Below are 25,327 nucleotides of genomic sequence, written 5' to 3'. Positions count from 1 at the left end.
TGGACTGCAAATTGTTCAAACCCATCAAAACCAAAACTGCAAAGGGAAAGGCTATCAGGACTGATGCCTGTCCAATTCCATTCCCAATGCATACTCCATGCATGGAACAAGTAATCCATGAGCAGAACTCAGGACACTGATCCAATGATCTTGCCCAGACCACACAATGGGAACGTGGGCAACCATGAAGAAACTCAAACTGGTGTTTAATCTCACCAAAGAATGTAGCACTTACCAAGCCCACGTCTCCCCTATTGCCGGGGGAGGGGGGGTTGTTCTTGAATGTGAAGCCTTTACCTGGGTATCCTTCCCAAACACGTGCTGCTCCCGTGGTATCCCAGTGGAAGACGAAAGTGCAGCCCTCGATTATCAGCCAGTGCGCTGTGTGTCATTGTCGTGTTGACTTCCATATAAACAGTGTCCACTGGTAGTCAGCAGTTAATGCTGCCAGTAAATAATTATCAATGTTGCTAGTACTTTTCCCCCGAATTAGTGAAAGATCCCTAATGTCCAAGCATTTCAACTGTATCCCAGCATTTTCAAATATTTGGAGTTAATCTGACCTCGAGCAGATTTCATTGCATCGAAGGGGAAAAGCAGTACGAATATACTGTATCGTGCTCTACTGGTAGGAAACCAAAGCGGAAAAAAAAACTTGGCGGAATCTTGCCCGCACTGTAATGCAACGATTCTGCAAGCTCGGGGACGTTTAGCTGGAGCTTGCAGAGGGTCTGATTCGCTGCTGATGACATCAGCTGGCGATGTGAAGTAGGCAGTTTCCTTGTCTCTCCTCCCCAGGACCAGGCGAGCGTCTGCACTATAAAAGCGGAGCAGCCTCGCCTCCCAGGCTCACTCACTCCCTGTCTAGTGCCTAGCGCGGACAGAGAGACTGAGGATGGCGACCTTAGACGTGGACCCAGAAGCTTCGTGTAGCAAATTAAGCACATCGCCATCAAACACAAGCCTGACTCACCGATTTCTCGACAATAAGTTCTATTTACTAGTGGTTATTGGGGAAATTGTTACAGAAGACCACCTGAGATGTGCCATTTCAGATATAGAGCGAGGTAAGGGGTTTGCCAACAGTGTTAAATGATATTATAACGCGGAGCTAATGGGATAAAAGTAGGGGGGAATCTTTAGTAGCTACGAAGTGTAATATTGGTACATAAAATGAATCACATCTCACTGCTTTGGAGGGCTTGTCGGCCTTGCTTTGAGAATTTTACCCTGTACTAGTATTTGCGACTTAGAGATAACCTTGAAGAAATCAATAAGATGAACAGCACCGATGCTTTTAAGGGATGCAGTTTCTTTGACTCCTTTAATTTGTATTATGGATAAAAAAATATATACTTTTTATCTGAAAGATATCACACCCCTCCCTTCCAACCCACATTAAATCATCTGTTGGCGCTGCGGATCTCACTCACCATTAAAGGCAATTCCGGAAATCAGGACCGTTGGTTTTTATTTGTTAAGCGTATTTATATGGAAAAATTGATTATTTTCTAATGCAACAAGATTTGCTTAATAACGCTAAGATATTATCTCAAACGCAGAGACAAAATTTTGCAAATAGCAAATTAAGACCATTCGCGTGTGTTTTTATATATTCATTGCATGTCGATCTTTTTGCCAAAGCACCCAAAACAACAAAAAAAAGTACGACTAAAGACGGGATTAAATCGGCACCATTCACCAACATGTATAACAATGTATCCACCCGGCGTTGGCGATTAATAGCAGGCTCCCTTTCTTGCTGGTAAATTGTTGCAAACTCATTATAGCTCTTCACATTTGTTGCTTTGAATGGTGGTGTATTTGAAATTTCGCATGGATTCTTTCACAGCTATTCCTTTGACTGGAAACATCGAGTGAATTTATTCAATGTAAAGGCGTTGCCCCCCCCCCCCCCCCCCCCCCCGTGTAAGAAGGATTGATTCTGAAATTATACTGTAAGGAAGGGGAGCAAAATTCTCACTCGATCGCATTCAAAGGCACCTTTCGGTTCCTAAAGAAGAAATGCACCAAAAAAAAGTTGTATGTTAATAGTGGGCGATGTATTGAATAAAAGAAAAAGAATGCTGGTAAGAAATGTAATTTGCAATGCCCGGAGCTGGCGCTTCTCATTCATTGAGCTGCGGACGGCTGGTGGGCGTGGCGCGCTCTCCGCACTGCGGTCTCTCCGGAAGCTGCGAACCAGCATCAGACAAAGGGAGGGAGCCCGGGCCCCGGTACAACCTGCCCGACGCCTGCTGGGAATTGTAGTTCGGTGTTTCCAGCAGCCCTCAAGATGTGATTTGAAGCTCCAGCATCTTTACAAATGAACGAATGCATAGGAGGAATTTGATTCAAAGTACATGACATTGATTTGCAATAGACGTAAAGGTCGGGGGGGAGGGGAGGTATAGGGTGGGGGTTTACATGAGATGCAGAACGTCTCTGCTGTTTAAGGGAGATACAGGTGCACTTGACTAGTGTTTTGGACACCGACACAGGACCCATTCACTTCGCTGATATTGTTATTCAAAACGCTTATTACTGCTAAGGACAGTAGGGTGGTCAAGTACGAAAAGTTCAAACCGAGATCCGAACGCTGCAGGTAGAATTATTTATTATAAGGGATAATGTACGGATGTAAAACCGATTTGCATCGAAACATTGCAGCATTCCCAGTGAAAAGTCTGTATTGCAAACGTGAATGTGGTTATGTGTAGATAAAAGAACCATATAAATTATTTTTTGAAATATTGTACCTTTTGTTTTGACTATACACATGAATGGGGAGACGAGACAATGAAATATTTCCCAAACCATCCTTCTCGCGCTGTTAAATTCAACACAAAGCAGAATTAAATTTTCAATAAATCTATTTATAATTATTTCTGTATTTACATTTTACTCAGCCCCACCTATCTTTGGCTCGCTTCCCTATTCAAATTTCCTAAAGGCTGCGGGACTCCATGTCTCCTTGTTCATTCAGATGGGTGGGGCAACTAGAACAGCAGATTTCTCCATAGGCAATGGTTGCTACTCCATGCTCAGTCAACAGGGGACCTGCCTGCTCAAAGGTTGGAATATTTCTAATTTCTCCTTTTCCCTTCTGCAATTAATTGTGAGGGGAAAGCTCCACCCAGTATTCACTCCAAAGACCCTTTGTAGCTGTGGAGAACACATTGTCAACAACAATATTTCTGAAAATGGAGAACATGGGAAGCATTAATAGCATTAACTGAAAGTGTATGCTCATTTTATTAATAAAATGAGTCAAAGGGTGATATCATGCCACCTTAGTCATCAGACTGAGCAGCCTGAAGCTAGCAGATTGCTGCTGTACAAAGATATATTAAAAGGGAAAAAACATTATTGGTGGGAATAATCATTTCCTTTAACTTATTGTAATGATTGTTATTACAGTTTTAAACAAGTGTTTGTGTGATTACAGTGTTTTCATTTTGTAACAACGTTTTAAATTATCCATACATTGCAAGCATAATATTTTCATCAATGCGTCTAAAGTGTAGATATTCAATGCAATCGCTATTTTTGGAGTACAGTATGCTGTGCTCTTTGTGTGTCCTCCATTTCCACAGTGTCAGCATTACTGACTCCTCCCAACCCTGCAGTTATGGTTTTAAATCCATGATTTGAAGCGTGCTCTATTGAAGATGGCCAAATGAACATAAATCAACACTCCATAAATCAACATCATGCTACAAAATAATATGTATTCAGGAAATTTTGTAGAGAGAATGTAAGAATTAAATGACTAATTTTTATCTTCCCTACAACTATAACTATATACTTTGTATCGCTTTGTGATCTTAAAGCATCGTTGTTATCCGTTCAATAATGCAGTGGTTACATTTCTAGAGTAATGACCTGGACTAATGAATGAGAATTTGAATTCAATAAAAGAATCTGAAAATTAAAAAAAAATGAAGCTGCTATCCATAAAGGTAACCAATAATTTGTCATATTGTCAAAAAGGAAGGAAGATGCTGTCTTTGCTCAGTCCAGCCATATGTCACTCCAGGTCTATGCCAACATAGTTGACTCTTAACTCCTTCTGAGATAGTCTAATGAGGCACTTAGATTTTTCAATGTATTCTTTATATTTTCAATAAAAATGCATTTAACATATCTAAACAATTCTTCAGACAAATGGATAGCTATATTTTCCTTGAGCATGCAGGATTAAAATGTAATAGTGAAATTCTATAGAGATAGGGGAGATGATGAGAATAATTTTATTAGGAAGGGATGCACACTAAGAATACAGTGTCGTGATCCATTGGGTGTGTGCATAAATTTACAGAGATTAAATTTAAGATTCTAGTTTTGACTCCAAAGTATTATCTTTGAGATGACCCATCCTTTTCACCGCAGTGAAAAGAGGTTGGACTAGGTTCATATCAGAGTGTTAAAATTATCAGTCACAATTCCCTCATCAAAGCTTTTTATTACATCAAAACATAACTACTGTTTGCTGAATATCCCTGCTCCCTGTATTGTTGACGTCAGCCAAAATCTTTTGCCTCTGGGCTGATTAGTCCAAGTCTTGCTCACTCATGGCTTCCATGTACTGAGTCAAAATGGCTCCTGGCTGAACAACTCCATGTTTTAAAACTCTTATCCTTGTTTCTTAATCTCATCATGGTGGGGCCCTTACTACTTGGTCATTTCTTCCAACCCAACGACCCTCAAGATATCTGTCGATATACACTTCTTTCCTCTCCTGGGCATCTGAATTTTTAATTACACTATCTTCGGCAGCTATACTTTTGGCTTCTGAGGCCATGAATTCCCTTCTAAATCTCTCCACCTCACTTTTGACCATTGAAATATTTCCATGAAATGGAATTCTTGCACCAAGCTGTTGGTCATCTACCCGAACTAACATCATCTTAGGTTGCACAGTCAGATTTGATTGGATGATGCTCTCTGAAGCACTTGGGGAGGTTTTATGAAGTTTCAGGTGCTGTATAAAATCTGATGCATCAAGCCTGAATGAGCCATTAACTATCTATTCAATCCACTCTCAATCATGGGAAAAGTAATGGAGGAGGTCATTGGCAATTCTACCAAAGACCCTTCCTGACCATTAACATGCTCACCTTGATCACTTAAGGTTTTTTTCAGAACCATTTGGCACTAAACCACATTGCAGCCCAGGTTCAAATGTGAACAAAAAACCTGAATTTGAAAGATTTGATGAGAATGCCTGCCCTTGGATTTTGACTGAATGTGGCATCAAGAAGCCTCAGTAAGTTTGAAGTCAATAGAATTGTGAAGAACTTTTCACTGGGTGGAGTGGTACCTTGCATAAAGGAAGATGGCAGTGGTTGATAGAGGCCAACCATTTCAGCCGTAGGGTTTCCTTGGAGGTATCTTAATTCGAGCCATCTTTACCATCTTTTATCAAATAACATTTCCTTCATCCACAACTGTGTGCAGCATTAATTAGAGAACTTGTAGGCTTGGATATATTATCAGAAGGTAGTATTTGGGCCACAAGATTGCCAGGCAGTGACCATCTCCAACAAGAGAGACTTTAACCTCTTCCTCTTACATTGAAGGGAATCACTATCTGGTCCTCATCCATTGGGGACAGGATTAGGTCACACTTTACCAGGAACTTGAAAGGACAAGCTATATAAAGTCCATGGCTCCAGCAGTTCAGAAACAAGCTATCTTCTGATGAGTGACTCATCTCCCAATCCCTCAAACCTTTCCACCACCTACAAGACATATGAGGAGTATGATAGGAGGCTCGTCCACTTTCCTGAATGATTGCAGCTCCAACAGTGCCTAGGGAGCTCAACAAAGTCCAGGACAAAACAGTTTGCTTGATTAATACCCCATTCTTCATCTTAAGTGTTCTCTTCCTCTACCACCAGAACTCTGTGTGTCTAGAGCATGCACTATCTGCTGGATATACTGCACTAAATCACCAAGACAAGTTATTTCGTTGCAGCACCTCTTATATTATTTGTCATCTAGAAGGGCTAGTGCAGAAGATGGGATACTACCACCTATAATGTTCATTCCATCATGACTTGGGCAGATGATGTCTAGTGGGTCAATCACCTGGTGGACTTGACTGAACAGCTCTTGATAGTACCTTGACTACAAAGACTGCAATCATTCAAGAAGGGTTTACCACTACCTTTTCAAGGGTATTTAGGGATGCACATGAATCTTCATTCTATTTAATTCATGTATTTGTTACATATTAAGATATTTTGTTACTTCATTTTGTATATTTGTGTCAATAGTATTTTTGTTAGTAATTAAAAAATGCTGCCTTGCCCAGTGATGCCCACATTACACAAGTTAAGAAACACAAGTTGTTGTTTCTGTTACTTTTACAACTTGCAAGAAGTCATAAAGTTATGTCAATTGGGCACAGGCAGTGTTAAATGTAATTGAAAATAAGACTGGATCGGGTTTGTAGTTCAGATTTAATTGGCTTGGGTCCAGTTCAGCAATCAGGGGCCAGTCCAAATTTTGTGTGGGACAAACCAAACTATGATTTATTCACCTCATAAGGCTGGAGCCACTTTAGTATGCACTAATGGTTTTGTATTGCTGTCCAAGTAGAAATATTTTGTTATATTTCCTTATAAAGAGCCTTTGCACAAAAGGAGAAATTTAAACAGACTGAGGATTGATATGAGTATTTTCAAGAACTTCATCAAGATTTGAATGGATGGCTTTATGGTCAAGTATTTAATAACAGAATTAAGAAGCTTAAGTTATTTCATTGCTAGAAATAGATTACTGGGAATTGTGCAGCATTATTGAACACCATCAATTTTGTCACTCACTACAGAGTTGTTTACTCTGGTCCAGGAATGCAGGTTTAAATACTGAAAGTTCTGGCTTGCTTTAATACTTGGAAGCTACCCTTGCACTCCCAACCAAGAACAGTAACATAATTTTTCCCCAGTAGAATTGGAATAAACACAATAGAAGTCCCTGCAGGTTCAGTTTAGTACTGTAAAACATTATTAATCACTCATTAATTAATAATTTACTTTGATTCTGCATTTGGCATTTCCTGCTTTTTTTATAATTAAGGATCTTCATTTTAAAAAAGCAGGAAATGTATAATGTAGAATCAAAATAAATCTAATTTGAAATAAACCTCTTTCTTGATGATGTTTCATTTACAACAAAACCGGTAATTAGCCATTAACTACTTGCCCCTCCCTATAGCACAGTTCCTCAGTCAGTTGAGTTTAAATAACCTCAGACTGACAGATTGAATCAAAATATGAGGTTTGGTGTTAAATTGTACGTGGTGAAACGTTGTGAAGTAAGCATTTTTGCCCATTCTGCGTTCTCCTGCAGGCAGTGCCTTATGTTGGACTATTGATCTAAGTTGGGAGGTCCAGTAGGATCTCAACCAAGTGCACATTTATACAACTAAGATCATGAGTGTGCTTGGTTTGTGGTACATTTGACCAGGGATGATGTTGTCTTGACCTAATAGTTAAACATTTGCCCAAATTATCATGATTAAGAGTAGAAACACTTAAATTTATCTTCCATGACAAACAACACTGGGACCAGCAGGAGAACTCTGATTAATGCAGTCTGAATTTAGATAAATCACTGCATTGCTGAAAATTAAACTGGATGCTCTTCTGACTGTATGGTTCAAAACTAGGCTGTGTCCATTAAATGGAAATGATGTACAATAACGTATTTGAACCAGCTCTGCATAGTATGCTTTTGCATTGTAATGTTATTACACTTTTGGACCCTTCCTGGAGAATTTTTGGAAATGGTTTTGTTCAGACACTAAATAAAACATTCTTTGACCTCAGAGCTTCCAGCTGTATTATTAGAGATTGTGCTACGCCAGTACTTTTTACATGGTTGCTAGTGTGTGCCAGAAATGTTACATGTTGCTGTGTTATCTTTCCAGGTATCCGTTCCTGGGACACAGACTTAATAGCCTGCAACCTAGACCAAGAACTCAAGCTCTTTGTATCACGTCATTCAGCTAGATTTTCAGCAGATGTTAGAGGTAAGATTTATTACAAGTGCGCCAGAATTGTAAGTAGCAGCAGTTTGTAAAATGATAGAGTTTAACATTACCATAAGGTAGATCAGGTAAGTCCTTTAAATCATTCACAGATTCACTTGATGCAGCATCGAAATCAATTTAGCCTTTCACCATACATGAAATGATTGCAGTATCAATAGCATTTATGTATGTTTATAGAAAATAATGAAAGAATATTCAGAGGTATGAAAGCCCAATTGTCTATACCTCACAAAGATGGAATTGAATAAATCTTCCTGAAATGCTGCTGATTTGTCAAGATTTTTTTTTGGTCTTTAGATCCATGTGACAAATATTTTGTTTGTGCAGCTAAAACATTAATGATTTAGATGTTTTAAAAAAATCATTTTAACTGATTTGTTGGAGAAATGAGTACCACGTGATGCAAATTTGTTTTTAGATAGTGGAATGAAATTTTATAGGGCGTCCTCTAGTCACATATTGCAATTCTTGACAGGAACACCCTCTCTCTCACTTTCCTGGAAGTACCACCAGATTTATGGTGACAGTTCAGTTAAGCCTCCATAGAATTTTAAGACTAAACTATTTATAGCCTGGAAACACTGAATAATAGTAATTGATCACCATGGTCAGTGAAGCCACTGTGGACATGTTTGGTTCCATTAGATAGGTCTAGTAGGCACTTTAACGGCTTGAATAGCTTGTGAAATATGAAACAAACAAACAAATAAATAGAATGCTTAGAATGGTTTGTAGCATCTTTATTATATAAACACTATAAGGGGGTGAAATTTGACATAACCAGTACCAAACCTTAGTACTTGTACTTCATGGAATCACGTAATTTTTCTGTTCTATGTATACAATGTTACAATGTGTATGTACAATGTACAGTATACAATGCATCATCTATTTGACGTATCAAGGTGTAATTTGTAAATATGCTTGAGAAGAAACAAAAGTGATATCTTTATTGATTAAAAATTCTTATAATCTAGTAGTGTTTTCCACAGGAATAGTTTGCTCTGTCAATAAATTGAAATGTATAAAGTTATGCATTTTCACTTAAATATTATCGATTATGCATAGTTGATGGCTTTTTTTGTATTTTCCTGTACATTTGCACAACGACTAAAGAAAGCCCACCCAATACTTCACACATGGCTTATGGCACAACATCACACAGTGCAACATTAAGCCAAATATACCATGATGCCACAGGTTTGATGCCAGACTAGAAAAGACCGGGAGAAGTTTGATTTTAAAAACTGATTTCAACACCCTTGAAAGAAGAAGTCAGTGTTGTCTCTGGTGATGCTATCTGGTGATCACATGGTGAAAACAGAACAGGGTGACCTGATAGAAGTATATAAAACTATGAGAGGCGTAGATAGGGTAGCCAGTCAGTCTCTTTCCCAGGTTGGAAATGTCATATACCATAGGTCATGGGTTTAAGGTGAGGAGGGGAAAGTTTAAAGGAGATTTGCGAGGTAAGTTTTACACAGAGTGGTAGGTGCCTGGAATTTGCTGCCAGGAGAGATGGTAGAAGCAGATACAATAGTAAGGAATGGATCATAGAAAACTAATGGGAGAAAAATATACTAGCACATAAAATAAAAACGAAGTTCGACAAAGTTATAAATATTTGTAGACAAGATTTGCATGTTATTTGATGTATGTAATTAAAAATTCTCAATACTAAAAAATTTGATATTTTTTCCAGTCCCCCCTCCTTTCCTGTATTTTTTTAAGAGATTGGGGTTTGTTATGATTTGAATCAAGAATCAAAAATATTGTTTGTAGGGGCAGCTCTCTGGACAAATTACTTCATTGAATAAGTTTCAGATCTTCAGTGAAACAAATGCTTAAGAGACCTTGGCCTTGGAGTAATGGAGAAAACAGTTCTCAGATATGTGACTATCCGAAATACTGAGAAATATTAAATAAATATCTGAAATACAGTTAGCTATTATTTCTCACTGGGATGTACCAAATAATTCAACAAAATCTACATTTGTGTCCGTGGTAGTTGGAAACACCAATTCATTTATGTTTTTATATCACTGACAGTGTGCATTAGGGTAGGCTGTGATAATTGGGTGCAAGGAGGGCAACACTCACTATGGTGTAACTCATTATAGGATGTAGTAACTTATAAATGCAGTCCTCAAAACTGTGCATTGGAATATAGATCAGTAGAGTAACATTCTGTAGACACAAAAGAGACTGCAGGAGCTGTAATCTAAAATAAAAAAAACAAACTGTTGGAGTAACTCAACAGGTCAGGCAGCATCAGTGGAGGCTGAAGGATAGTCAACATTTTGGGTCAAAACCCTTCACCAAGACTGAGAATGTAGAGAGGAGGTAGGCAGTATAAAGAGGTGAGAGGGAGGGATGAGGCAGGGGCTGGCAGGTGATGGGTGGATCTAGCTGAGGAGGGAGATGAAGTGCAGTTGGAGCCCCGTAGGGAAGAGCAGGGGTGGAGTTAGAAGACAGCGGCTGGTGTGTAAAAGGCAGAGACAGATAAGGAGAGAGAATAAAGGAGGCAGATGGGGTCGGGTGTGGGGAGGGGAGGGGAGAGGTAGAGGCAGAGACTGAAAGGTGTTAAGTGGAGACACGAGAGGCTGCAGATGCAGGAATTTGATAAGTAAGAAAGGTGATAAGTGGAACCAGATAAGGGAAATATGATGGGCAGATGGAACCAGGCGGGGAAGGGGAATGAAACTGGGGAGGGGGTGGTGGTAGAGAGAGAGAGAAGAGAAGAACAGGGAGTGCAGGTTACCTGAAATTGGAAAATTCAACATAACATTCTGTAGTTGATTGTGCTTCCTATTCCTGCACCATATTGCAACTATAGTTGGCTTCAAATGCAATCTTCACTTTAACAAACACCACTTTTTTCAGTAAAAGAATTGGATCCTAAGGAATTAATTATAATGCTGCTGATTATGAATGGCAATCTACTTCAATCATGAGTGGAAGATTAATTGAGTTATACTTCATGTTTCTTCTATTTCCTTACAACATTTTGCCCATCAAGTCTATGCTAGTTTACAGAGCAAACCCATTTCCCCACTAGTTTTCCCTCTAACCTTTTCTCCCCACATTCCCATCAATGCTTCCCAGATTGCACCAGACAACTACACACTGTATGGACAATTTATAGTGTTAACCTACTATCTCAAGCATCTTTGGGATGTGGGAGGAAACTCAGAGGAGATACACATGGTTACAGGAAGAACATGCAGACTCCACACAGACAGCACCCAAGGTCAGATTGAACCCGGGTCTCTGGAGCTGTCAGGCAGCAGCTGCACTAGCTGTGCCACTCTTCACTATTAGAAAAACATAGGGTGATGTCAAAGCTGCAGTAAAACTGAATGTGCCAGGAATCTTGATTTGGTTCTGTGCCTCTTCAAAGGGGGGAACACCATATAAATACAACGGTCTAATTTAAGTCACTTTCATTTTTCTTCACTTGAAGAGAAACAGTGAAAAGCCAATGTACCAGTGTTATAGTGTCTGTACAGAGCATTGAGCTGACACTCATTTCCTGCAGCTGCTCAATTAAAAGAGGATTTGACAAATAAAAGACAGTTGGCATGCTCAGAAACTCATATTAAGTATTCTTGTCAGTAACGTCATTGCATTCATCGTGCTAAGTATTCCATATTGGGAAGTTTCATGATGATCCAGTCTTCCTATTTACATTTTGCACTGTTGTAAATCTTCAGCCTTTTGGCTGGTTTATTGCTTTTTCCTGAGCTTTTCCAGACTCTGTTTGCATTGCTTTCATAAGCTCCCTCTCTCTGCAAATGATTATTTCATGTTCCAAACAGCCAGTCTATTACAACGGACGCTCCTTGCCCGATGACAGTAATAAAATAATATTCTTATTCTAGGAATTAATCTTTATTATTTTATAGATATTATTCAAAATATCAAATTTTGATGCAAGTTATTACGTACATCTTGTGCAGTGAATTGAAGAGCAGATTTCTGTTGAGTGTTAAATAGAGCTAAACTTTGAACAACCACTAAGGAGTTATGGTTTTTTTATGTTCTAAATTTTCTTAAGTAAATATGAGATTTGCTCGGTTCTTACTATTGATAGGTGGTGGAAAGGTCGAATTGTGCAAACAAAAAAAAGTGAGATTAATAAATAATAAATAAGGACAAAAGTTATATTTAACAATGATGTCAAAGGCAGCTGAAGACTTTAGAGGGTTAAGGGTGCAATCATCTATAGAGTGTCAGCCTCAGGACTTTAAATACGGTAATAAGCAAAGCCACTGACCAACTGTACACATTAATAGCCATTTGTTACTAAAAATGTTGTATTTCATGAGAATGTTTTTCCTTCGAGTTTATGAGTAATATTAATGCATTGACTTGTTATTTCGAGGATAATGACCACAGTAGACTAGAATGGTGACATTTTTGGCATTTAATTTGGCAGTGTCTGTTGTCAACCAATGAGTGGCCGGTGGGGGACTGAGTGGGGGGAGAGAGAGGATGGGTACATTTCGGGCCCATAGCCAAGGGTTGATTGTACGTCAATTCACACAGAATGTGGAGTCTTTTAGAAGAAGGGATGAAAGAGAGCTTTTGACAGAAAGAAAAGCAGTTTTTTTGTTGTAAAAACAGGACAATTCTACAAAAATAAATGCAACAAATGGAGAATGTTTACATAAAAATTATATGCATATAATCAATTTCATTCACTTGCAGCAATGATACTGACAGGGGAACTATGCAGTCATCTTCATTCAGCTTGGAATAATGTTGTCACTTTATGTAGCACTAATGCAATGAAGAACTGATTTTCCTTAGGTACCTTTAGAACCTCGTGAATTGGTATTCTAAAAGCAAAAAAGCTGCAATTGCTGGAAATCTGAAATAAAAACAGAAATTGTGGGAGTACACTGCAGGTCAGACAGGATCAATGGAGAGAGGAACGTTTGATGTTTCCGTTTTAATAAGCTCTCATTATAATTGGCATCTTTGAATGATATTCTGAATTGATTACCTTGTGTGGTGTAGTTTGGTGTAATGTGCTGCATTGATACTACTATTTGAACCATTGAATACATAAATAATGGTATAACAAGGTGAAACAAGAGAGAGGGAAGTAAAATTGCAGGGTTAACATCCCAGACTATTCATAACCCCTTTTGCTCGAAAATTACAGAACAACACGGACAGAGGAAGTTCGTCTGCCAATTTCACCAGTCAGCTAATGATATGCAACATAAAAGAATATAAAATAGGACAAACAAAATAATATTCCAAACAAAAAATAAGAGGGGTGAAACAGAAGTAATATTATCATCACGCAGGAAAAATGTGCACTAAAGCAGATGTGATTTAAGTATCACTTCTTCATTCACCTGGTTTTATATTTCATATTTTGTCACTTAGAGGTAAAATACATGAGCAGTGAACATCTAAAGAATGTGAGTTGGGCAGAATGTGATGGCATAACAGCTCAGTTATTTCAGTGTAGGATGTGTTGTTCCAACTGACAGCAGTGATGAATTATTCCATCAGTTCTGCTGAAACCCTTTAAAACATGCACAGTGGAGTAAGCGACATGACATTTAGACAAAGAGAGAATGACACAAGAAAATAGGAGCAGAAGCAGGCCACCCTCAAGCCTGCCCCACCATTCAATATGATCTATGCTGGCCTCAACTCCTACTCTGTGCCAGTTCCCCACAACCCTCAATTTCTCCATCTTTCAAATATTTAGCCATCTCCAACTTAAATATATCTAATGTTCTGATCTACACCACCCTCCAGAGCAGAGAATTTCGGAGATTCACTACTCTGACCAAAGAAATTTCTTCACACTTCAGTTTTAACTGAACTGACTGGTCCCCTATTTTGCAGCGATGTCCCCTTGTGCATGACTCTACTACTGCTGAAAACATCTGAACATCTGCCCTGTCATGTCCCCTTAGGATGTTATGTGTTTGAATAAGGTCACCCCTCATTATTCTAAATTCCAAGAATACAGACCCAGACTGTATAACCTGTCTTGATAGAAAAACCCTCCCAGGAATTAGCCTGGTGAAGCTCCATTGTATGGTACGGTACTTTTTTTTAAGGTTACAAGTCCTACTCTGAGTGCAGTATTCCAGGCATGTCCTCACTAACATCCTGTACAATTCCCTATTCTTGAACTCCAACCCCTTTGCAATAAAGGACAACATGCTGTTTGCCTTCTTAACTACTTGTTGGACCTTCCTGCCAACTTTTTATGATTCACCCTGGATCACTCTGAACTTCACTCATTTGCAGTCTCTCTCCATTTAGATAATAGTCTGCCTTTTGATTCCTCTTGGCATAGTCCATGACCTCACACTTCCCCACATTAAACTCCATTTGCCAGGTTTTCACCCAATCACTCAATCTGTCCATATCCCATTGCACAATCACAATATCCTCATCACAACATGCCCTTCCACCTATTTTCGTGTCATTGGCAAACTTGGAAAGCTTACATTTTGTCCCCTCCTCCAAGTCATTAATATAAATAGTAAACAATTGAGGGCCAAGGACCAATCCCTGGGACACTCCACAAGTTACATCACTCCAGCATGATAAGGACCTATTTATTCCGACTCTTTGTTGTGTATGTGACAGCCAGTTTTCAGTCCACGCTAATGTACTCCTCCAATATCTTGGCCCTTTAATTTTTGCACCAGCCTCTCATGTGGCACCTTGTCAAATGCCTTTCGGAAATCTAACTACACTATATTTACAGGTTCCCTTCCGTCACCTCCCCATCACATCCTCAAAGAATTCGAGCAAGTTTGTCAAATCTTTCATGAAACCATGTTGACTAGGGTTGATTATATTGCTTTCCTGAATGATTGGTTATTTCCTCTTTAAATATTGTCTCCAGCATCTTACCGACAATACCTTTAATGAGGAGGCAATATCTGTAATGACAATAGCTTTAATGAGAAGACTCCTGCAAGGTTGTCATACTAGGAGAAATAATATTTGTAAAATATGGCAGACTGACAGATAGGTTATTAGCTAAATGGAAAATTTAAATTATCATTTTTGGATATATTTATTTAATCTCAAATCCAGAAAGTGATGCATGTGATCTTGTGCACAGCTGCTTGAATTTTAACTCATTTCGTTGTAACGTTCTTTTTTTTATTTATCTTGCTCAGTCGGCTATTCATCATGTATATGTCTAGACAGTCTCTGCAGACATTTTGACCTTGGGGATAAAGCAGTTGACATGTCTTCCCCCGACATTCACACATCTACCAGAGCAGGAATTCCCGAAGATCAGCCGCTCTCCATGCTGGATTCCCTGTTCAGATAGTCTGAGATAAATTCACTTTCCTTACAGACTCCCTGAGAGGAACTGCAGGCCAATCCTCTTAATTGTTATTTGTTAAAAATTCCAACCCCATTATTATTTTGTTTCTCATTCCTCCTCCTGGGTGTTTCAACTGTTTGATTCCCTTCACAGACAGCTGCTGCTAGGCTGTACTGATGCTGCTGCTCATCCAGATACGAGGATCTGTACATGAGTGGCTGCCAGCTTTTACCACAATCTCCCCGAGAGGAAGCAGGCAGCCTTTGCTCCTAACCACTCTTTACTTCACTTGGCTGGAGAAATGATGAGTGTCATCTCTCTACCATTCCACAGTATGAATCATTAGTGCATCAATACTGAGCCATTTTAAAGAGACAATACCATTCTTCGAAGGTTAAAAGAACGGATTTAGCTAATACATTCTCTAAATGCATGATTTACATGGTAAGTTTGTTCATTGTGATAATTTATACAGCTAACATGTTAGATTGCTAGTTTATAGCCATGCAATGTAACATAGTCACCTCACGGGGATGAGCAGCTGTCAGCACCCAGCTAACCTGACACAACTGTGGGGTTGAAATTGGTCTTTGCTGGCACAAAGTGGGCAATGTCATTTGTACAATCTGCCTAATTTCCTTAATGAAGTCAGTAAAGGCAGCATGACAGACAGCACAAAATGCTGGAGGAACTCAGCAGGTCAGGCAGCATCTATGGAGGGAAATAAACAGTTGACGTTTGTGAAGGGTCTCGACCCAAAACATCAATTGTTTATTTCCCTGCATAAATGCTGCCTGACCTGCTGAGTTCCTCCAGCATTATGTGTGTGTTGCTGTAAATTCCAGCATCTACAGAATCTCTTGTGTCTCCAGTATGACAGACAGCCCTGTCGCCAAGGGCTTAGTTCACTTGCATTTCTTATTGGCTGCTAAAGGACTGCTGTTGATTGCTGCAGCAGGTGAGATGCTGTGCTTCAGGAGAATCTTGATTGCTTTTGTGGCAGGTAGGATGGCATGAAATTGCCTCTTGCATATCCTGGCCACTTATTTCAAAGTGAAAACAGTGCAGCAGATGCCTTTGGCATAATTGGCTGGATTGTCTGCTGAGGAAAAAAAAAGAAAATGGGAAGAAAAGCAATAGTGTAAAGGTTCATTTAAAAATGGTTCTATTCCACAGGGGAAAGAGATTCCCCATGTACTTAATACAGGGTGATTGTCATTTTGCAATTAGAATATTTTGAAGAAGGATGGTTGTAATTATACATAGATCCACCTGCACCTCACATAATAAAGCAATCATGATTCTTCTGAAGCACGGTATGCCTTTGGGATACATTTAAAATATATAGTTATTGATATGTATTGCAGAGAGCCTGTTTTATATGGCTACCGTTGATACTGAAACAGAAACAGAAAATGCTACCAATACTCCGCGGGTCAAGCTGTATCTGTGGGAAGAAAACCAGAATTAACATTTCAGGTTGGAGACCTGGGAGCTAACAGCTGCTTATTCTCCCAGGGCAACTATCTCACTTTGCATGGCAATAAACTAGCACTCTAGCATGCTTACTCTTCTTGCCAAATCTCTGACCTGATATGTTAGTTGTTTCTCTTCCCACAGGTGCCGCCCGACTTGCTGAGTATTTCCAGCATTTTCTGTTTTTGTTTTAGATTTCCAGCATCTTCAGCTTTTTTCGATTTTCTCTGTTAATATCATAGTCTGCTGCATTGGTGATCATCACATTTAAACATGTGTGCATTGCATTGCATGTTTTTATGTATTGTGGAAAGGTACTGTCTTAAAATAATATTGCCTTGAAATCCCTTTCGTGTGCAGAATTGATCATACTTTTCTTGGTTGATATATTTGTATCTGGATTTTTACTACTTTACATCCAGTCTCTTTCATTGCTGCATTTCTTAAATCTTCATATTTGATTATACAGGTGTCATTGCCCAGAAATAATGGACGGAATCTTTATTTCCAAAAACAAATGGGATTTAAAATGTAATACAGCTGTAATTTGAACCAATATGGTCCACTTCTGGTTTTACTGGAGGCAGGGTGAGAGGCGAATGATTAGTCTGTTCATGCAATGTGGGCTGGTTATTTGACTATTACAATGAGCCTCTGGACTGTCAATCAAGCTGCCTGTAGACAGAAACCCCATTTATAGGAATCCTGAGAGGTTTCTAAACCTTGGTGGCCCCTGTACAAGACTCAGCTCTAAGCTGAAATCCAGACTAATGTGAGAAGAGCTCAAAGGCATGAATATTTTTGTTTTTATGCAAATGTAAATTCCTGTGGAAATTTAAATAGTATAAATTGTGTGTGTTTAATTGACCATGTTGCAGTTTTCATAAATTAAATGGCATCCAACAAGTTATGTTTCTTATTCCTGTTTATGAGAACATTATATTTACTACTCCTCCTAAAAGACATTAACAGCATTTTCTTTTGTACTGTAGCAGAACTATCAATCAATAAAATTTGAAAACCCCAGAGAACACACTACTACAATGTAGTAGGATAGTTATATTTAAAATGTGCTGCATACTTGCAGTAGATTTCTGCATTAATGCCACAAGCAGATGATATAAATTCTTGTAATAGTCTGTCAGATTGTTTTTTTGTTTAGCTGTTGCTTTCATTAAATGCCTCCTGAGGTCTCAATAGATGCTTCTTTGTCCTTGGAGCCTGCCTCATGAGAACGTTAGTTGTGCAGTTTGTGAAAAATATGGGACTTGCAATTACAAATTGCCGCTTGTACACTTACTTGTGCGAGGATAAAATAGACCAAAGTCATTGCAGGACCAGGAAGGAACACATACCATGGTTTCAGTGGATGGAATAATGGTTAATTTTAGAACATTTAAAGAATTGAATTTTCTGGGTGTCTCAGTCTTAATTTTTCATTTCTAATATTTCCTTCTTTACTTTATCCTTTGCGTTGCATAAAGACTATTTTAAATGTACATTAGGCACATAAGATTTTCAGATGTGCATAAGGTTACAGAATGATTTGACTAGTTTATCTAACTTCCAAAGCTCCGCAGAGTAAAATATACAGCAGAATAAATCTTTTCATCAGTGCATGTATTTTTATATGGGGTTGCCTTGTGCTTACAATGAATATGTTCAAGTATACCGTCAGATCTGTAGTGTTATCTGAATAACACAAAACACTCTGTAGCAGTAGATGTTTGTGGCATCAATAACATAGCTGCAATTGGCAAGTTGCTGTGCACTGGATGGCTTTGGATGCATTAATATGTCCACCAAAGAAATAAATGGAGGTATTCTTCTCCTTAGTTACAGATCGTGCAAATGAAAATGAGGTACAAGCCATGATCATAAACATGCTGAAGGAGATAATTCCTGATCCAAACTGCCAACATAGAAATAATGGGCAGTAAAATAGAAAAGTTGCAGAGTGAAAAAGAGGGATGTTAGGGGAGTTGGAATCGATGATGATTAAGGAAGTAGGAATCACTTGGGGTGGTGAGGCTGTGAAAATGCCAATAGAGGAAACTTGCCATATGGTCAGCTCATGGTCCTGAAAAAGCCCATGAGCTCTTCACATGTGGTGTTAGGGGTGAACGTGGAGGTGCAAAATCAAAGGGCTTTGAGATGACATTTTTCTATGGAAAACTGTGTTATAGTTTGTCCTTCCCCATAAAAATGATCCTAGGTTAGTAGAATTTGAGTGTGGAGAAAGAGATGTGGTACTAGTTGACAAGATTGAGCGATATTTCTCAATCCTGTGATTCATTGACGGGGTTTTTATATAAAGAGGTAGGAATTGTGCTAAATGCACGAAATGGGTGAGTGATGGTCAAACGTAAAATGAATGGAACAGAATTAATATGGTGAGACTTGGAAAAATAAATGGACCCAGCAGTTTCAATACCCAACAATGTGGTGAAGGATTTTTTTTAAAGAAAGGGCTAGATTTTAGAAACACAGTAGTTGGATGTACTTTTCAGAAGATGCATTAAGACTCTACACAGCACTGATTAAACTGTAAGGAATTAGATATGGTGAGGAATTGATTTTGGTTGATTAGGCAGCACAAACACTTCTGAATAAAAAGGTTATAGGTGCAAGTCCTACATCAGGTCGAATGTGACTAAGAATGAGAGTGCAGTGTATTACAATTGAGTGCTACATGATAGGAGCCAGCATCAGTTGAATTATACTTTATTCAGGTAGATATATTATTACATATCTATATTTGAAGGAAGCAAGGAGTTCACCCAATATCCTAGTAAATGTTTCTGCTCTGTTCAACCTCACCAGAAAAATATGGTAATTTGTTTGACTGCTGGTGTAGAATTTTGCAATGCACATTTTGATTGCTGTGTTTGCCTGCATCAACAGTGACATTTCAAAAATACATAATGACCTTACAAGGATGAGGTGAAATGCTGGTGTAGTGCGAGGTCCATTTTTTCTCAATTGTTATAATGCTCTTTTTCTGTAAAATGCAATGTATTATTTCAGAAACACATCTGTGCTTAAAAGCTTTCATCCAAAGCTCTTTGCTTGCTCTTTACCTGTGGCCCACTCACCCCTTCTCTTTCCTCTCCCCCGCCCTTATGACCTGCCCATCTATTCCCCACCTCCTTCCCTTTTTTCCATGATCTACTGCCCTGTCCTAGCTGATTCCTTCTTCTTCAGCCCTTTGCCTCTTCTACCTATCACCCCTCAGCTTCTTACGCCATTCCCTTTCATCCCCCCTCCCTCACCCACCTGCCTTCCCCCTCTTGCCTGAACTCACCTATCACCTTCCAGCCTGTACTTCTCCCCCTCACCTGACCTTCTTATTCTGGCTCCTGCCCTCTTCCTTTCCAGTCCTGATGAAGGGTCTCAACCCAAAACTTCGACTGTTTATTTCCCTCCATAGATGCTACCTGACCTGCTGAGTTATGCCAGCGTTTTGTGTGTGTTGCCTGCAGACTGACCGCAAGTTTTTATCACATGTCTCTTATTTCCTATTGCTATATTCTGCTGGATTTCTGAGCAGCTATGGAGACAATGTGATAGTTGGATGAAGTTTCCAGCTGAGTTCAGAAATAACTAATGATACAGCATTTTAACTGCTGTTAATTTTTGGAGACTCAAGGACTGGAAAAGTTTTAGTGAATCAGACTGTGATCATCATTTTGATATTTTAGAAGCTTCATAGTTTTCAAAGCTCAATTTTTCACATGATATTAAACAGATTGCCTGCCTTCAATACACATGCCTAATAAAGTGAGATGGAGAATGAATAATTATTACTAAGTTAAAGAAGGGAATTACTCATTTTGGTGGTGTTCTCAAGGGATTACACCTCACTAGGCAGGCAGAACTCATCTGTCTTTAAGCTCCTTGAAAGGATACTGCCTGTGATTGGATGTTTGTTGCCAATGGTCTCCATCCCCCATTCATTATCACACAGCCACTGATCTCATGAGACAGCTGAAGGCTGCTTATTACTAACCCTTTTCTTGTTCTAGTCAAATACTCTGATTTATTTAGTACTTGATATCAGAAGATACCTAAATTTGATGGACCATTTAAATGCCCACATTTAGTGAAAGTTAATTAATGGGCCATGACAAGAACATCTTTCTTTACAGTTAATTAGCACAAAATGGACAGCTGTACGAAGCTGTGAAAGTCATTGTTTCAGAGTCAGCCGTGACACGCCCTTTAAAGCTCATGTTCTCGTGCCTAATGAGACAAGCTTTAGTTTAGTTCACAGTTTTTGGAGTGCCTCGTATTTTCTTCTGCTGAAGAGATTACACTTTACAAAAATGTAATAAATAATTTCCATAATCTTATCTGAGTAATTCATTGTTATTTTTGAATTGTAATATTGCATTATTCAGTATTTTGAACCAAGAGATTAAATGAACAAAGGCCTTTTGTCTTATGAAAAATGTTGAATTATGACTTTAAATTTAGCAACCTTATACGTATTAGGCTGCACACTTAATATCTGTAGAGTATCCCAAATTGTTTTATTTTTCCAGGGATTACTTTTGAGCTATGATCATGGCTGTTGTGTATGTAAACCTAATGATCAATGTTTACATGCCAATATCACTGTGGAAAGCAAATGAGTTCATTTGTGGTCGGTGATGTTGTTTCAGGTAAAAATGTTGGCATCACTCTTGAATCAGAGAATCATATAGCACCATGGGAGATCATTTGGCCCTTTGTATCCACTCATGCTCTTCAAACAAGCTATCCATTAGTTCCACTTCTTGGCTCATTCTTCTGCGCAGGGAATCACTGACAAGCCAGAGCAGGTGGGGATGGCAGATTTCCGTTCCATAGGAGATTGGTAAATCAGAAGTGGCAATCCAGTTGTTTCATGGTTACCAAAGACACACTAGCTTGGTATTCTAGATATATTACCAAACTGAATTTAAATTCCCCAACTGTTATGGTGGGATTTAAACTCAGTTCTCAGTGTAATTCTGAATGCGCCTCCATTTCGAGGCAGGGAATCCGAAGAGTTGGCAGGGGAGTTACATTTTTTTAAGGAGGCTTTCAGAATGTCCTTGGGTCTTTTCCTCTGTTCACCTGCTAATCACTTGCAGAGAAAAGGCTTGGAAGAGAGTGTCTTGGGAATCTGGCGTGCTGCATATGATTGTGGTAACAACAGGGTTGTCTGCCACAGGGAAGATCTTTGTAAGAGTTCTCCTCAATTAATTGGCCAAAGGGTTCTTCTGTTCCATTTGGCCAAAGAGTATTAGAGATGGAAGTTAGAGTAGGCACTTCAGCTCCCGGTGCATGCTGTGCCAAACTATTAGATCTTGGCTGACCTTTTACCTCAGTGCCACTTTCCTGCACTAACCCTATAATCCTTGATTCCCTTCATTCTAGAAATCTATTGCTCTCTGTCTTGAATATACTCACAGAGCCTCCATAGCCCTGTTGGTTAGAGAATTCAAAAGCATCTCTACCCTATGGTGAAGTAGTATCTTCTCATCTTGGTCCTAAATGGCTGACCCCTGGTTCTAGACATCCCAAAAAGGGAAAAAAAAAGTCCATGTCTCTCCTCTCATGTCCTGTAAGAATCGCAGTGTGGATTCTATCCTCCCAGAGGCACAATGGACATTATCTTCACCATGTGACAGCTCCAGAGAAATGCAGGGAACAGCATCAACCTATACATGGCCCTCGTTTTACCTCACAGAGTTCTTCTGTGGTGCATCCTTCTCAAGTTTGGCTGCTCAGAGAAATTCAACTCCCATCTTTTGTTTGCTTCATTATGGCATGCAAGCTGTGATTTAAACAACAGACCAAGTCTTGGTGCAGACATGCCAAGCAAGGCTGTGTCATAGTGCACAATACTTTTCTCAAATCTTATTCATTGCAATGCTGCACCTTGTCTCCAACGAGTTTTCCGTTGAATTGAGCTAATCTACAGGACAGACTGTTCAACCAATGTTGCCTTTGCTCCAGAAATAATGTCACCTTGGTTTCAGTTATTGAACTGGAGTACACAAGTGGCACTTGTATATGTGTATGCTTGGAGGCCAAGTTGGAACTGATTGTTGACTTGTTCACTGAAGCATGCTAGAGGGTGGTCTTTGCACTTATGCAAAATGGACGTCATCTGCCAACCTGCCCCCACTGTACAATGCTGCCTTCTGTACAAAATCATGGAAAATTTGTTTGCCATATCTTGGGAGCCACCTCTCAGCAAAGGCAGAGATCAATGATGAAATTCTGTGTGTCAACACAGCCTTTGGGTCCTTGGGGAAAACAGTGTTTGAGGATCAAGGCTTCAGACCCAGATGACAGGTCATTGTCGACTGGAAAGCAGTGATCCCTGGCCTCCTGTACACTTCTGAGGCATGGACTAACTACAACAGGCACCCCAAGGCACTGGAAAGGTACCACCTGCACCGCCAAATCCACAGACAGAATAAGTAAATCAACATCAGTGCCCTCTTGCAGGTCAACATCATGGGGCTCTAATTGCACTTAGTCAGCTCCAAGGGGCAGGCCATGTTATTCAAAAATACACATACCACACTGAGTGAGGACAGGATTAAGCTTCATTATGATGCTCTCCATGGTTGAGTGCTCTTCAGTGCACACCAATTAAGACCATGTACGAAGAGTGACTAATTGGAAAAAATACCCGAGGGCTGAAGGCATCTGTGGAATTGTGCCGCCTTGTGAAAAGCACCTTTGGAAGGGGTGGGGCTGGCAAGGAAATTATGTAAAAACAATTATGTAGTTCAGCGAGTTCTTCGTTTGATACAAAATGTATAGGGGAATAGAATTTTATTCTTTGTTTGCTTAGGTGGCACTTCTAATGCAGATGACAATAAATGTTAACCTCAGAAGAGATCACATGAATTAATTGCTTCCAATTAAATTAATTACAAGAACACAAGTTTTAGCCCTGTTACAGAATAGTTGTTTTGTGATAATCCTTAACTCGAACAGTACTCCATTTTCATTTTAAATTTGCAGAGTATGCAGTTCTTGCTATTTTTATTGTGATGTGATAATAGCAGTATGTATTGCTAATGTCTGAAAATGCTGTGCATTTTGGTTGCAGGTTTGAGGAATGAATTATGCCCATGTAAACAATTCAAAATTGAATGGAAGGGTCTGGTACATGTTGATAATAAAAACAGAAAGATACAGAGTTAATGTTTCAGATTGATAGCCTTTCACCAGAAAAGTCTGCCTGATCCGCTGAATATTTCCAGCACTTTATGCTTTTGTTTCCAAAATCTGTATTTCTTTGACTTTTTGGGATACGATGTTTTATATATTTGCAATCAGTCCATCAGCAGTTCTCTGAAAGAGTTCCTGTTGTTGATGTAGGTTGATTTTATCACTCCTGTTTTAACCTGTGACGATGAGTTTGAAGCAGTGTGTTCTTCAGCTCAGCATGTAAAATATGTGGAATTACTGAGGCAGAATCCAAGAAAAATATTATAATAGATGAACAATGAAAAAAAATTAAAAAATAAACTGAGTTGATGATATTGTGGTTTTAAAGGATATAAAATTAAATTTATAATCAACAGTATGTGAAAATAATAAAACTTCCAAGAAATCCATTCTTTTTATCTAACATTTTGAAGTCCTAATTCTTACAAATATATTTGAATCCTCTGCAAGTCTTTCCTGTCTGCTGTCTCAGCCTATGTCCCTCTGCACCTAGTCCCTGTGATATCATCATCTCTTTTTCTCTGAGACTCTTTATAAGTGTTGTTCTGGGGTTCTGCTTTTTGTGTTTCTGTATTGCTTCATACACATTCACTTTCACTTTCATGCTCTCCATAGACATTCACTTTCATGCTCTCCTGGTCCATGTGTCAGTACTTTCAACCTAGCTGCAGTATAGTTTAGGGCAGGAATCCTCATGGGAATCAGGGTTCCTTTTGAAAGTAATTCTTGACTTGAGCAAGTGGTGTGGCGAAGGGAGGGGGCAGGTGTGTTGGGAGTAGAATTGCTGGAATGAAATGGAGGAAAAGGAATGGATGACAGTGGAAGAAATGGAGGCAAACTTGAGGGAGAGTTATGATCTGGAAGTAAAGCCTCAGATGGAGAAGAATGCAGAACTTGACCTGAGCAGGGAGTTATTACTAATATAACAATTTCATTTTATTGTAATTAACTTTTCTATCTGTGCCAACTTTTATTCCCAGTTTACAGAATTTTGAAATTTTGCATTCTTTCTAGTAGCATCTTTGATCCCACTGAGTTTGTAGAATTAACTTTTCTTACTGTTTTCATTATTGTTATATTAAACTCTTCCTTCTGTAATGTTGCTCTTTGTATTTCCAGGAATTGCTTTATCAAGTTGGGCAAATCCACTCAGTTTCTAATCATCATTCCCACAGTATCCATTTCCTAAACATCATCTGGCCATTTGTTTATAGATTATAAATGCAGCATCTCCTGGGGCATCCCAA

General features: G+C 39.0%; 1 protein-coding gene across 1 annotated transcript in view; it reads left to right on the top strand.

The window, feature by feature from the left end:
- Window positions 1–846: 846 nt before the first annotated feature.
- map1b (microtubule-associated protein 1B) overlaps window positions 847–25,327 on the top strand; it is a 78,678-nt gene continuing 54,197 nt past the window's right edge. The window contains exons 1-2 of the mRNA XM_052019479.1: window positions 847–1,067; window positions 7,940–8,041. Of these exons, the coding sequence (XP_051875439.1) occupies window positions 896–1,067; window positions 7,940–8,041 (274 nt within the window). The 5' untranslated portion in view covers window positions 847–895. The remainder of the gene's footprint in view (window positions 1,068–7,939; window positions 8,042–25,327) is intronic.

Source organism: Pristis pectinata, chromosome 7, assembly GCF_009764475.1.
Source record: "Pristis pectinata isolate sPriPec2 chromosome 7, sPriPec2.1.pri, whole genome shotgun sequence".
Taxonomy (NCBI): domain Eukaryota; kingdom Metazoa; phylum Chordata; class Chondrichthyes; order Rhinopristiformes; family Pristidae; genus Pristis; species Pristis pectinata.
The sequence above is the reverse complement of the archived record's forward strand: the minus strand, read 5'-3'. Positions and strand labels throughout refer to the sequence as shown.